General features: G+C 53.0%; 1 protein-coding gene across 9 annotated transcripts; it reads right to left on the bottom strand.

Moving 5' to 3' along the window:
- Window positions 1-1283: 1283 nt before the first annotated feature.
- Fam110a (family with sequence similarity 110 member A) lies at window positions 1284-12488 on the bottom strand. Of its 9 annotated transcripts, none has more exons than XM_033767161.1 (3): window positions 12221-12285; window positions 3612-4866; window positions 1284-2826 (listed from the first exon to the last, which is right to left on the bottom strand). In XM_033767161.1, the coding sequence occupies exon 3, from the start codon at window positions 2777-2779 to the stop codon at window positions 1844-1846; it is 936 nt and encodes a 311-aa protein (XP_033623052.1). In that variant the 5' UTR covers window positions 2780-2826; window positions 3612-4866; window positions 12221-12285; the 3' UTR covers window positions 1284-1843. The 9 variants fall into 9 exon arrangements, with proteins under 9 accessions (XP_033623052.1, XP_010619785.1, XP_010619792.1 ...); XM_010621483.2 differs by lacking the exon at window positions 12221-12285 and having other exon boundaries at window positions 3612-3738; window positions 4751-5480; XM_010621490.1 differs by lacking the exon at window positions 3612-4866 and having other exon boundaries at window positions 1284-2759; window positions 12221-12488.
- Window positions 12489-12734: the final 246 nt, after the last annotated feature.

The following is a 12734-nucleotide window of genomic DNA, read 5'->3' as shown; positions in this document are numbered from 1 at the left end:
TCCTGAAACCTCAACTTCAGTTTCTTCATATGCAAAAGGCAGCCTTGGGTGGCAGGCAGCTGCAGGTCACAGCAAAGGGCAAAGAAGCAGAGTCCAAAAGGGTTTCCCAGTGTGGGTGGCCTCTGACACCTCCAGGGGCAGCACCTCTGCAGAGTGGCCCAGATCATTCCCTCAATCACTCCCTGACTCAGGACCCTGAAGACCCAGCGCCCATGCTGTCAACACTGAGCGACACCCGTGGGCAGATCATGGCGCTCCTTGTGCCTCAGTCTCCCCATCACAATGAGGGTTGAGCCCATTCTCATGAGCTCACCTCTACTGTACAATCTCTCCTTCTGTCCCAGTCTTCCCAGGCCCCCAGAGGGCTGGTAATGGACAGAGACAGACAAGACAGCTGGGCTGACTTGGATGTTTGTCAACAGCCCAGCAAAAATCTTTCTATGCTTAAAGAAAAACCTACATCAAATCTGTCACCAGGCCCCCATTAGCACTTCCTGTTTCTCAGTGCAGCCAAGGCAGCCTGCAAAGAGGAAATACCACCCAGCCCTCTCACTGCCACTCTGGGGGACGGCCAGGCCACCTCAGGCTGTCCCCTTTTTTGTCCATCCTAGCTGTAGCTGCTCCACCAATGTAACTAACCTGGGATAAGACTAGAAGACCTGAAAGCCCAGGACCAGCCCCACCCTGCCCCTTCCCAGGCCCTGAAATATAGCACGGAGTGCCCAGAGGATCCCAACCCAAGGAGGAGGTGCCACCAACTTTCTAGAGGCCCACGAGGGATCCTGGATTGTCCAGGGTCTCCCAGAGTTAGAGACCAGGCCACCCATTCTGTGCTGTTCTCCCCAAGTCCCTCTTCTTTCACAGCTCCCACTTCTCATCCCACTATGGCCTGGGTGACCTCAAGTTCAGGGTTTGTCCTCTCTAAGCTTCCTGCCCTCTTGGGAACTAGGCAAGGGTGAGGAAGGGTGGAAACTTCAAGGATGGGGGCTGGGGAATCCATGCACTGACAGCCTTGCCACTGGAAGCCCGCTTCCTGGTACAGAGGAGGACTCCAGCCCTGGTCCCAGCTGTCTGTACTCCCTGTGGCGGGGCCCAGTTTCCTCTTCTATGGAAAAGCCAGCCTCTCAGATGAGTTAGGATCCGTGTCGTGGGCAGATCTCAGGCCAGTGGCTGACATCCTGCTCTACCAGATCTTGGGGTGATCAATTAATCAATTACAAAAGACTTCTCCCACGCTCCCTATTCCTTGTGAATACAGAAGAATCTGAAGACCCAGCCCTTGAGAAAGAAGCATTTGCATTTATTAACCAAGGGAAGAAGGGCAGAGGAGTGCACACTCCTAGTCAGTCCCTCCTGTCTTCTACCCACCTAAGCCAGCTGCCAAAGGTCAGGAAGAGCAGTAGACAGGCCCCCTCCCCCTGCCCTCACCCCAGGATGAGTTCCCAGGAAGCTGGGGCCAACCGAGTAAGGAAGAGGAAGTCAGCAAAGGACTGAGGCCAGGAAGGAAGGAGGAAATGGAGCCACTGGGTATACAGGCTCGGCAGGTCCCCAAGCCCCTCACTCTCAGTGGTGAGAGTTAAAACATCTCAAATCCAGCCTCACCAGAAGAGTCAAGCAGGCTCTTGACTCATGTCAGAAACCTTGTATGTGGGGCAGAGGGCTCGAAGGTCAGGAACAGCCCTCCCCAGTCCTTGGTCCAGGCCTCAGCCTTTGGCTCTATACCAAGTTCACCCAGGGACCATCTCTGGTCTATCCAGACATGGAATGAATGCTGCAGGAGCAGTCAGGAGGCAGCTGCCTCTCCAAGACCTGTCCTGTGGTGAATTCCACATGGAAGAGAGACCTAGCCGTCAGCCGCAGGGGTCTCCCGTGCCTGCCGTAAGCCATACAGCCACTTGATCACACGGGCATTACGCTCCACCGCAGACACACCATAGGGGGCCCGCTCCCGGGCGCGCTCCTCCACTGCAGCCGAGCTTCGGGCAGAGTAGCCCCCCTCAGAGCTGCCTGGCTCAGCACTGGGCCCCGCCAGGGACACGATGTCTGAGCTGGCCCGAGCCAGGTGGGCCACCCCCAACCCCCGTGCCTCCTCTGGGTCCAGGCCGCAGAAGTTAAAAAAGCGCTCAAGGTCAGCTGCTGCCCGGGAGAAGCGCTCGCTCAGGTCCGACTTAGAGCGCTGCAGACCCGGTGGCCGCACTGGGCTGGAGGCTACAGTTGTGCCTGGTGATGGGCAGGGCCCAGCGGGTGACACATGTGGAGGGCGAACGTCCACTCGGCGGACAGCAGCTGTACTGGGCAGTGGGCGTGGAGGGGTGGCTGGGAGGCGCTGGGGGGTTCCCTCTGCTAGTCCAGGGGTTCGACTGGCCTCAGCAGTGGACACCGGGCTATCGCACAGGTTGATGAGGCTGCTAAGGATGTCCAGGTCTAAGTGGGGCCGGCAGCCAGGACCAGGCAGAGCTCGACGGCTGGGTGTGAGCACTGTTCGGCGAGTCCCTGGGCTAAAGAGTGGCTGTTTAGACAGCAGAGGCTGTACAGGCTCCTGGCGGGTGCTGGCCACATGCAGACTCTTGACATACTTGGCCTTGTCCGCTTCCAGGCGCTCCACAGCACTGAGTTTCCGGGCTCCACCATCCACTGGCCTCCGTAGTAAGTAGCCAGGAACTTTGGTCCGCAGGCGGAAAGGAAGAACAGGCGTGGCTGGGGCTCCTGGTGTCAACGTGTCCACCGGCATGGCTGTCACGTTCCTCAAGGGCGTGAGTCTTGAAGAGACCATAGACATAAGGAGATAGGCATCCAGAAAGAGACGGCAGCTGGACGCGGCACCGGCTGCAGCAGGAAAAGAAAAGGAGATGAAAACACTGAGACAAAGGCTCAGCAGAGGCAGCAGAAGGAAAAGACTCCTGCTCCATTATAAACTAAAGGCCACACCCCTGCCTCACAGGGAGCCAATCAGTAGGCAGGAAATCACTGAAGAAAGGCCGGTGGCCCCACCCACACCGCTCTCGGTCCAGCCCAGCTGATCACACTCAATGAAAAAAGGTGCTGGAGAATAAAGACAAGGCCCACTTCAAGCCAACAAAGCAGGCTCACGGCTCCACGCTGAGCACCAGCCAGCTGGGCCTTTGAGTCCTCTCACAATCCCACTGTGTGAATGAGGAAATTGACACTCAGGGAGACAATCACCTTGCTTACACAAACCCAGCAGCTGACTCCACTAGCAATGCCTAGCGGAGGCACTGGGGATGAATGACCAAAAGAAAGGGTTCCAGCCCCCCTACCATGGACTGCCCAGGAGCCTGGTACCATCGCTGCCTCTTACCCAGCCAGGCAGGAAGCTGCTCTCTATGCCATCCACCTGCCTGGGCCTGCCAGGCCCCAGGCAGAGAAGCAGAGTATACAGGGAAAGAGCAGAAAATCCCCGCCGTGCCCCAGTGGCATCCAGACACCATCAGCTTCCAGTATGAGACCCAATGTCAGGCCCATGGTGGCCCACTGATGCCTGTCCAGCCAGAGCTACACTGCTGCAAGGAACGTAGAAGTGCCCAAGATCACACAGACCCCAAAAGAGATCCAGCCCTTGTCCTGCCAGCAGCCACAGGATGGGCACTCACCACAGAAGGGCACGCCTGGGTACACGTGGTCACCCAGGCATGGGGCCCAATGACCCAGGCATCAAGGCAGTTCCTGGGGCTAAGGCTTGTGACAAAGCACCACCATTCTTCCCTGTCAGCCAGGCCCCTGGAGGTGACAGAGAAAAACCCACACATCAAATCCAGAATTCTCTCATTAGTAAAATGGAGGGGACAGAGCACTTAGCCAGGGTGACACAGAAGGACTTGCAGTTCAAGCCATGCAGGGCTGTCCAATTCAAAGACCACTAGTATTCTATGGCTGTTTAACCTTGCTTAACATTTAAATTAACTGAAAACTTAAGAATTGGTTCCCCAAGACACACGAGCCATATTTCAAATTGTCAACAGCCACAAGTAGCCAGTGGTCATTGCAGTAGACAGCTCAGAAAAAAGCATTCACACCCATGGCACAGAGCTGGACTGAACAGCCTCCTGGGGCCCGGAAATCCAGGAGGGAGGGGTCTGCATGGTAGGGGCTCTCTACTGTGTGCCAAACATTTCTCTCTGGAAATCTCCAACAAGCCTGTTGGCCACAATCACCGCCTTCTACAGATGGAGAAACTGGGACTCAGAAAAGTGACAACGCTAGGTCCCAGAGTAAGACAAATCCATGTGAAACTCACCCTAAGAACACTCATGCCAAGGGTTTCTCCCCACAGCACTCCAGCACCTCCAACACATACACAATTTCTTGTTCCCTTATCACCTTCACAAGCACCATATAATTTGCTGTACATGTCTATGGTTGTTTTACACTTTGTTTTCCTTCGTGCCCTAAAATATCACTCCAAGAAGGTGGAGGTTTGGTCTGTTTTGTTCACTGGGTCTGCTTCATGATACCGCTGTCGACACAGAGTAAGTATGCAGCAGATAGTCATTGACTTGAAATGCTTGTGGGAGCCTGACGCGCAGGGCCAGATTGTGATAAACAAGAAAGGGGCACCCAGCCCACCACAGGCATGTGGCAAGTGGCCCAAGGGGTAGGTGTTGTGTTGCAGGGTGGTGGGATCCAGAAGCGCATGCAAACTCCGGGTTCTTAACTGTGAGCATATTCAGTAATCACATTTTTAAAAAATATTTGCACACATTTGACAAATAAAACAAGTCTGCGAACTTACCTGCCCCTCCATCTGCTCTGCCAGGCCCCCACTTTAGTCCTGGCAGCAGTGATGAACTGAGAAAAAGACCGGGGGCTGTTTGCCCAGAGTGAGTACTACTATGTGGGGGACATGGGCTGGTAGGAAAGGAAGGGACCCCTCAGGGCAGACCCCAGGAACCTCCGTGGGAAGATTCTGGCCATAACTGCTGAGCCTCATCCAGATCTTCCCCACCCCCACTCCACCCCCACACTGGCGGCCACAGCCACCCAAACCAGTCCAACCCGTTGGCGAGGGCAGTTCCTTCCCAGGCACCATGAGAGAAAGAGCGGAAGGAAGGAGGTCAGAGGAGCAGCAATAGAGCATAAAAGTCTCTCGATGCGCTTCAATGCCTACCCATTTTAACAAGCCCACTGGCCCCAGGGTCCCCTCTAGAAGGCAGAACAGATGCAAGTCACCAAGCCTGACTCTGGGGCCACTGGCCCAAGTTCTCCAGCTCGCACACCTGCCCCCACTGCACCTTGCACAAACCACAAGCCACTGCCCCTTTCCTTATCTGTGCAAGGCAGTTAAAAATAGAGCTCCCAGCATCTTCAGGTCACAGTGTCAGTGAAAGATCAAACAGGGTTGAGGACCTGCCTTGGCCCTTGGCGAAAGGGTGGCTGCGGGCTCAGCTCAGTCTCTGCAGTGCTTTGACAACTGACAACGCATATCACAGCCTACCACCCTCCAAGTTCTCTAAGCAGCCCCAGAAGTACCTGAGCCTGAGTAGTGATGGAGGCTGGAGGCGCAGGATACAGGTTTCAGTCCTCAGGCCTGCAAGCCCCATGCCATAGGTAGACAAAGGCAGGGTGGCTCCCCAGAGGTGAGGCCAGGTCCCAGGCTCCATATCCTCAGAGGCCTCCTCTCACGGCCCAAAGGCCTGGCCACCGATTTTCAAGCACTGCCCACGAGTGCCCCAAATGCACCAGCCCCAGCCCTCTTCTGTATTCCTGGGGCACACGGTCTGACTCTGCCCCTCTGCATGGGCTCCACTGGCTGCAGATTCCGGAGGAAGTGGGAAAAACTCGGATCCCCAGTTTGACTTCTGACCTCCCTCCCCTTTGGGGGCAACGTTGGGGTCTCCTGGAAGCTAAGAATGCCACAAGCGACACCTACAGGCCCTCAGCGTGCTGTGCCACACAAACGGCAGCTACCCCTCTCTAGGCGGGGCTAGCCGGGCTGAAATGAGCGAGCTGAAGGCTAGATCCCCAGGTCCCATTAAAGCCCAAAGGCGAGTACCTGCCTAGTTCCCGGCATTCTGGGGAGCCAGAACCTGGCTACCCGTCTCTTTAGCCCAGGCCTCCATCTCTGCCCCCTCCTGCACGTACCTGGCTGCAACGTCCGCTGAGCTGCCCTATGCTCCTCCGGCCTGCCCACCTGTGGCTCGGGTAACCCGTCTTTGCGCAACTTCCGGTGGCGGCAGCGGGCAGGTGAATCGCCGCCCAGGTACTGTATTACCCGAAAAGGGGGAAGGAAAGCCAGGGAGGGGCCAGAGCTGATCGGGATCCTGGATCCCCTGTTCATTGACAGTTGGCCAGTGCCAGAACCAGGTCAAAACCACTCCAGCTTACTGGGGGACTCTCATTCAGGAGCCAGTCTGATCCCACAGCCCACAGCTCACTGGAGCTCGAAGTCATGCATCCATTTAGAGACCGGAACACTGAGCACGCACACAATCTCAGGACCAGCAGTGAATGCTCGCTGGGCTTGGCACAGGAAAGTGTCCTTCCTGGTATTACTTAACCCATGTTAATCTTCCCCCAAGCCCCTGTGAGGTAAGCTCTATTGTCATCCTAGCTTGACTAATGCAAACCAGGCAGGGACAGGCTGTCACTTGCCCATAGTCACATGGGGGTCTAATCTGGCCACTTTCCCTCCAGACCAAGTCTTTTTTTTTTCTTCTTCTCCTTCTCTTTCCCCTTCCCCTTCTTCTTCCTTAAGTCCAGACCAAGTCTTAATGCTACCCTTTTCTATCTACGAGTCCCTAGATAGGTTGCTGGCCCTCTGCTCTATGATTGAGGGGTGCCTCCATCTTCAGGGACAGGCCAGTGTGACCTTGGGGGACTGAGGGTGTCCATACTTCGTACAAATTGTAAATGCCAGCAGGGGTGGGCGCAATCATTAAAACTACAATTCTGAGTGCTGGGCACTGAGCACTGGGCTCATTTAAACCTCCAATCCCCTGGATCCCACTATAACCCATTTCCAGAGGAGAGTGCAGCCCTACAGGAAGGAACCTTGCCAGGGCAATGACTCTCCCCTCTGCCACCCCAAGGCCTCTGCCACTCAGGTGAGCCATTTTTCCCTGAGAGACTGAGGTCCAGGGAAGGAGATGTCCATCAGCCTCAGACCTGGGCAGCCAAAGAGAATCTTCTTATTTCATTTCTTTGTTTGGCGGGGGTTGGGCCAGGCCTGGGGTGGAGGCAGAAGGGGCAGGAAGTGACTTGGAAAGCTTTCCTTCTTCTCCAAGCACTGAGCCCCCCCTACTCCTCAATTTTAGGAAGGGATGGACAAGACCATTGTCCCCCACCATGAGCTCTAGGCTCCCCACCTGGCCCTCCTTCAGGCACTAATAGTAGTAACTGCAAAGCACCATTGCATAATAAAAAAGAACTCATCTCATTTGAATACTCTGGACTAGGCACTGTTCTAAGCTCTTTCTATATGTTAATTCATTTCATTCTCACAGCTACTCTATGAGGTATGTAGTGCTGTTATTTCCATTTTGCAGATGAAAAAATTGAGACACACAGAAGTAAGACCACCAGCCTGAAGTCACCCAGCTAAGTAAATAGGCAGAACCAGAATTTGAACCTAGGCTTGGGTCTGAGGGGAGAAGGTAAAAGAGGGTCTCCAGCGTTGTTAGGCTTTGGTCACTCACCAATTATGTCCCCAATGGAACTCCTAAAGAATTTACAGCCTCCTTTTTTGGGACCCCAAAGGAGGAACAACCTTCAGAGGTACTCACAGGCTATGGTTTGGGGCCTCAGTTTCTTTAGCTGTAAAATGGGGAGAGTAGTGGCAATATTTTCCCAACTAGATCCCATCATAGCTATGTTTAGCCTTCCTATGGCTCCCTTAGAATAAAATCCAGCCTCCTCATGTGACCCTCAGATCCTCCAAGACCAAGTCCTTGCCCACCTCTCCCACCTCTTTACTGGTCCAGCCACAGAGCTCTCTTGCTGGCTCTGAATAGGCCAAGAGCTGTCCTGCCCAGGGTCTTTGCACCAGCTGCTCTCTCCCTGACCTCTTCCCTCAAGGCCTTCAGATTTTTCCTTCAAATCTCCTCAGAGAGGTCTCCCTGGCTACTCACCCTCTCACCCCTTTTGATCCCTTCCAAGTGTTAGCTGCATCGGGCCATTTTAGAGATTTGCCAGTCTATCACTGGTTTCCTGTCTTCCCACTGGCCTCCACCACACCCCTCTGTATACTCTCCCTCCAGGAACAAGTGCCAAGAAGAAATGACAGTGACAAAGTGGCTGGACTGGCACTAAGTCACCCATCAGGATGTATACATTAATACATACCGCTTGTCTGCATGTCAACCATACAATTTAAAATTTCAATTTTAAAGCAGAGAGGGGAAAGGAGATTAAACATATGTGTGCAAGCAACACACAAGTGCTACTGTGGCCTTAGCGAAGCTGACCAGCAACAGTGCACAACAGTCTGGCCTGATCTCAGTGATCAGCCGATTCATTAGAGAAGGGAGCACCTGACACCTTCCCCTCTGCCCAATTAGTTATCATCTTCCCTTTGTAAGTAATAATCATCTTTGGGAAAAGGGGAAGAAGACCAGGGTCCCTGGGCACCAACCCCACTTTGCTGCTGGTCTTCCTGGATCTGTCCCACTTTTTTCAGCTGGGCTCTGGTCACTTCTAGCCACACCTTCTCCTTCGTACAAAGACACCATATGTGACACTCTGCTTCCATGCCCTTCCTACTGCAACCCCAGCCTCCTTTGCTGGGTGCAGCATGGGCTCCAGAACCAGCCTGCTGGGGCTCAAATCTCAGCTCCACAGGAATACACAACTCCTCCATGCCTCAGTTTCCCAGCTGTAAAACAGGACCCATAACAATGCCTCCCTCTCAACTCACAGCACAGCGTTAGTCACAACAACTAAAAGGCGAGAGCAATCCAAGTGTCCATCAGTGAATGCAAGGCAAACAAAAGGTGGTGTGGATGCATGCAAAATAGACTAGCATTCAGTCTTTAAAAGGAAGGAAATTCTGTCACATGCTATGACACAGTTAAGCCTAAACACATTATACTGAACGAAATAAGTGAGACACGAGGCAAATACTGTATGCTTCTGTTTATGGAGGTATCTAGGTTCCATCATAGAATGCCCTAGAGTGCCCTAGAATGGTCAAAATCACAGACACAGACAGTAGAATGGTGGTTGCCTGGGGCTTGGTGGGGGTGGAAATGGGAAATTACTCTGTTGGGGATGGAGTTGCAGTTTGGAAAGATGAAAAAGCTCATGAGATAGAGAGGATGATCAGGGCAAAGCAATGTTAATATACTCACACCACTTAAGTTCCACTCACAAGTGGTAAAGATGACCAATTTAATTTATTTTATATGCACACACACACACACACACACACACACAAACACACCAGTGCAAATATGGAGCCAGATTTCTTGGATTCAAATTTTACCTCTGGGCAAGCTTTTCAACCTCTCTTGCAGCTTTTAAACCCTGTGTGAGATAGAAATAACAGCCAGGCATGTGGGGTCTCTGTAATCCCAACTACTTGGGAAACTGAGACAGGAGGATTACAAGTTTAAGGCCAGCCTATGCAACTCAGCAAGATCCTGTCTCGAAACTAAAACAACAAAAAGGACTGGCGATGTAGCTCAGTTCTCCTTGTATCTCAAAAAAATAATTTTTTTTTTAAATTTAAAAGATGGAAATAACATTCACAACAACCTTATATCAGAGAATACAGGGAATTAAAGCAATGTATACCTGTAAAGCACTTAGCACACAGTAGGTACTCAAGACATGTTGGTAATTTTTATCCTTTATTTAGGGGGTAAGAGGTGTGGTTTTGCTGTTAATCATTTTTATAACACGGCACCAACCCTCTCCTGTTCTTTCCACTTGCCTCTCTCTTTCTCTTCAGCAGAAGCCAACCTGGACTTGGTAGAGACATGGAGGCCCTTGCCTACCCCACAAGAGGATCAGGAAGGCTCCAGGCAGTAGGGAGGTGGTCAGCCAGCAGGACAGCCCAGCTCAATTTCAGCCCAGCTGTTCTGGTCAGAGACACCCTGCTTGGCACCCCCCAGGGCCATGCCAGGTCCTAAGCTATTTCTGGAGTCTTCCCAAGGCTTGTGCCCTGACCTGCCCAGGAGTCAGCCTGGCCAGGGGCAGCCTTGCACAAACCTCAGGAAGGGAGTGATGAGCAGGCTGCAGGAGCAGAGTGGGTGTGGATGCCTGGGGCATTGCACTCCTGCCAGGCCCAGCCATATGCCCACCTCTACCAGCTCAACCTTCTGGGCCTTGGTTTGTACCTGGAGTGGCAAAATGGGAAAAAAAGTGCTTTCAGTGGGGTCCAAATGACAAAGATGCCACATTCAAGGTCTTTTAGCACTTGAAACAGACTCACAACCAAGCCCACTTCCTGTTCTAGACTGCTGTCTGCCTGGGCTGAGCTCACCATCATAGAGTTCTATCTCAACCCAGACAAGAAGAAACTCATCCAGAGTCACACAGCGAGTTGGTGACAGATCACAAACAAGGCTGTGATCTCATGATTTTACATATATTTAATCACTAACTGTTTATTTAATGGTTTTTCAATGAGATGATACATCATGCACATGACTCAAATACAATACCTTTAAAGAGAATAAAGTAAAAAAAATAAATAAATAAAAAGAACAAATATTCCCCCATCAACTGTCCTCCTTGAAGGCACCACTATGATCAGAGAGCAGGCTCTCCTTCCAGAGAAAAGCAAATATGGACACAAGCTCTTCCTCTCCCTTTTATACGTACAGTACAGGCCATGGGCATTGTTCCACCTCGCACTTTTGCTCAATGATACCTATTGCTCTTGGTGCTAATTACTCCCCTTCAGTCCCTACTTATGGCCAACTCTCCAGTTTCTGTCTGTTATGAATCCCACTGATCACCAGTGCACCTACATAATTTCACCTAGAAATGGGACAGCTTGCCTCCTGGAGCACTTGTAACTGTGACAGAGACAGGCAGACTGTGCTCACTCCAAGGAAACTGTCTGCATTGACCTCCCACTAGCAGAGCACACAGCAAATGGTCAGCAGATGTTAGCTTTGGCTATCTTGATTACTGAGGTTTGGCACCCTGGATTTCATGCGGGTGAAGAGCACCCAGCTCCTGCCTCATGTCACATTCCAGTGGGGGAAGATAATACACTGGCTCACAAGTAAAATGCATTCAGCATTAGAAAACAAAACACACATGGGGGAGGCCAGGGTATAGGCAGTCAATAAATATGTGTTGAAAGAACAAATAAAGACTTAATTTTCTTTCAAGTTCTCTGAGCTCCTCTTCCCAAAGCTGAAAGGCTGATCCAGAAGAGGATAAGTAATTCTCTTCTGAAGAGATGCAAGACTCTCAACTCCTATGACTCTGTGTCAAAGCCCCTAAAAGTGAAGTCAGACGGACCAGGAGCCAACCTGTATTGACAACTCTGCAGCTTTAGGCTTCTCAGTTTCTCCACCCACAAAAGGAGACCAGCAATAAAAACCTGGGCAGAGGCGCCCCGGGAGGCAGAATACCTGTGTAGTCTCATACTTGGCACTCCATTTGGGAGGGTCCTGGCCCCACTCCTAACTCCAAAGTCCCTGGTGACTAGTGGCTCTGGCTTAGAGACTGCCCCTCCCCCCCCCGACCCAAAGCAGATCCCCCCCCCCCCCCGACCCAAAGCAGACGCCTAACAGTACAGCAGCGACTTCCAAGGCCATAAAATCTGCTGCCACCTCTAATCTAGCCCAGAAATGTCAAGACCGTCTGATTTTCCAAGAGAAGTACTCTGAGAGGGGCAGCCCAGGAATTCAGAGCCCAGAAGGCAGAAGGGTCCCAGAGGAGCCCTGATGATAATCCCTGCCTGCCTGGAGAGAGGCAGGTCCAAAATGGGTACCTTGAGAACGGTGCCTGTGTGGGGATAGGTGATCCAGCCAGGGATCCACGAGCCACGTCCCGGAGATAAGGGACTGAGAAAGTGACCACCGGTTGTCCGTCGAGGCTTCTCAAGGCAACTCTGCAAGCCCCTCCACTACAGGCAGCAAGACACAGCGGAAATAGTGGAACTACTTTCTGTACCAGACCTCGCCGGTCGAGGACACTTGCCTCTTGGAGTCTCAGCGTCCTCGCCGCCCTGCGGACACGCACAGCACAAGCTCGGGAAACTGGATCCCCTCACACCCGAGCTGGCACCCGGAACCCGCGTGCTCACCTGGAGCCCGCCCTAGTCGTGTTCCACTCCTCCCACGCGGGGACAAGAGAAGCTAGCTTTGACAGCGCCGGCCCAGGCCTGGAGTGGCCTCTGCCAAAGCAGCCCAGGAGGCTCCACCCGCGTGGTGGCCCGCAGGGATGTCTTCCGAACTGTCCTCTGCACTGCAGCTGAACCGGTGCCCGGGGCAGTCCTGTCGCCCCCGCCGGAGCGAAGGTCTGCAGTGCTCGGAGGAAGGGGAAGTGAGCGCCCCTACCCACTTCAGCGGAATGGTTCGCCCCGGACTTCCTGATTGGTTCCTCGCTTCCGTTCGAACGCCGCGCCGCTAGCGTTGCCAGGCGACCTATTAGTTTTGATGGCTGAGGCCTAGGCGTTGGCTCAGCGACCCCGCCTTCTTCTGCCCTCTGCTCTATCCTGGCGCCCAATTCTTTCCCTGCTTCTCCTTTACCCTCTCTCAGGTGAGACTTTCTCTGAGTCCTCAGCTAGAAGAAGTACTAGTCGGGGGCCCCTGGTTCGT

The sequence above is a fragment of the Fukomys damarensis genome, unplaced genomic scaffold, assembly GCF_012274545.1.
Source record: "Fukomys damarensis isolate Sample0158 unplaced genomic scaffold, DMR_v1.0_HiC HiC_scaffold_22, whole genome shotgun sequence".
NCBI classification, from domain to species: domain Eukaryota; kingdom Metazoa; phylum Chordata; class Mammalia; order Rodentia; family Bathyergidae; genus Fukomys; species Fukomys damarensis.
The sequence above is the reverse complement of the archived record's forward strand: the minus strand, read 5'-3'. Positions and strand labels throughout refer to the sequence as shown.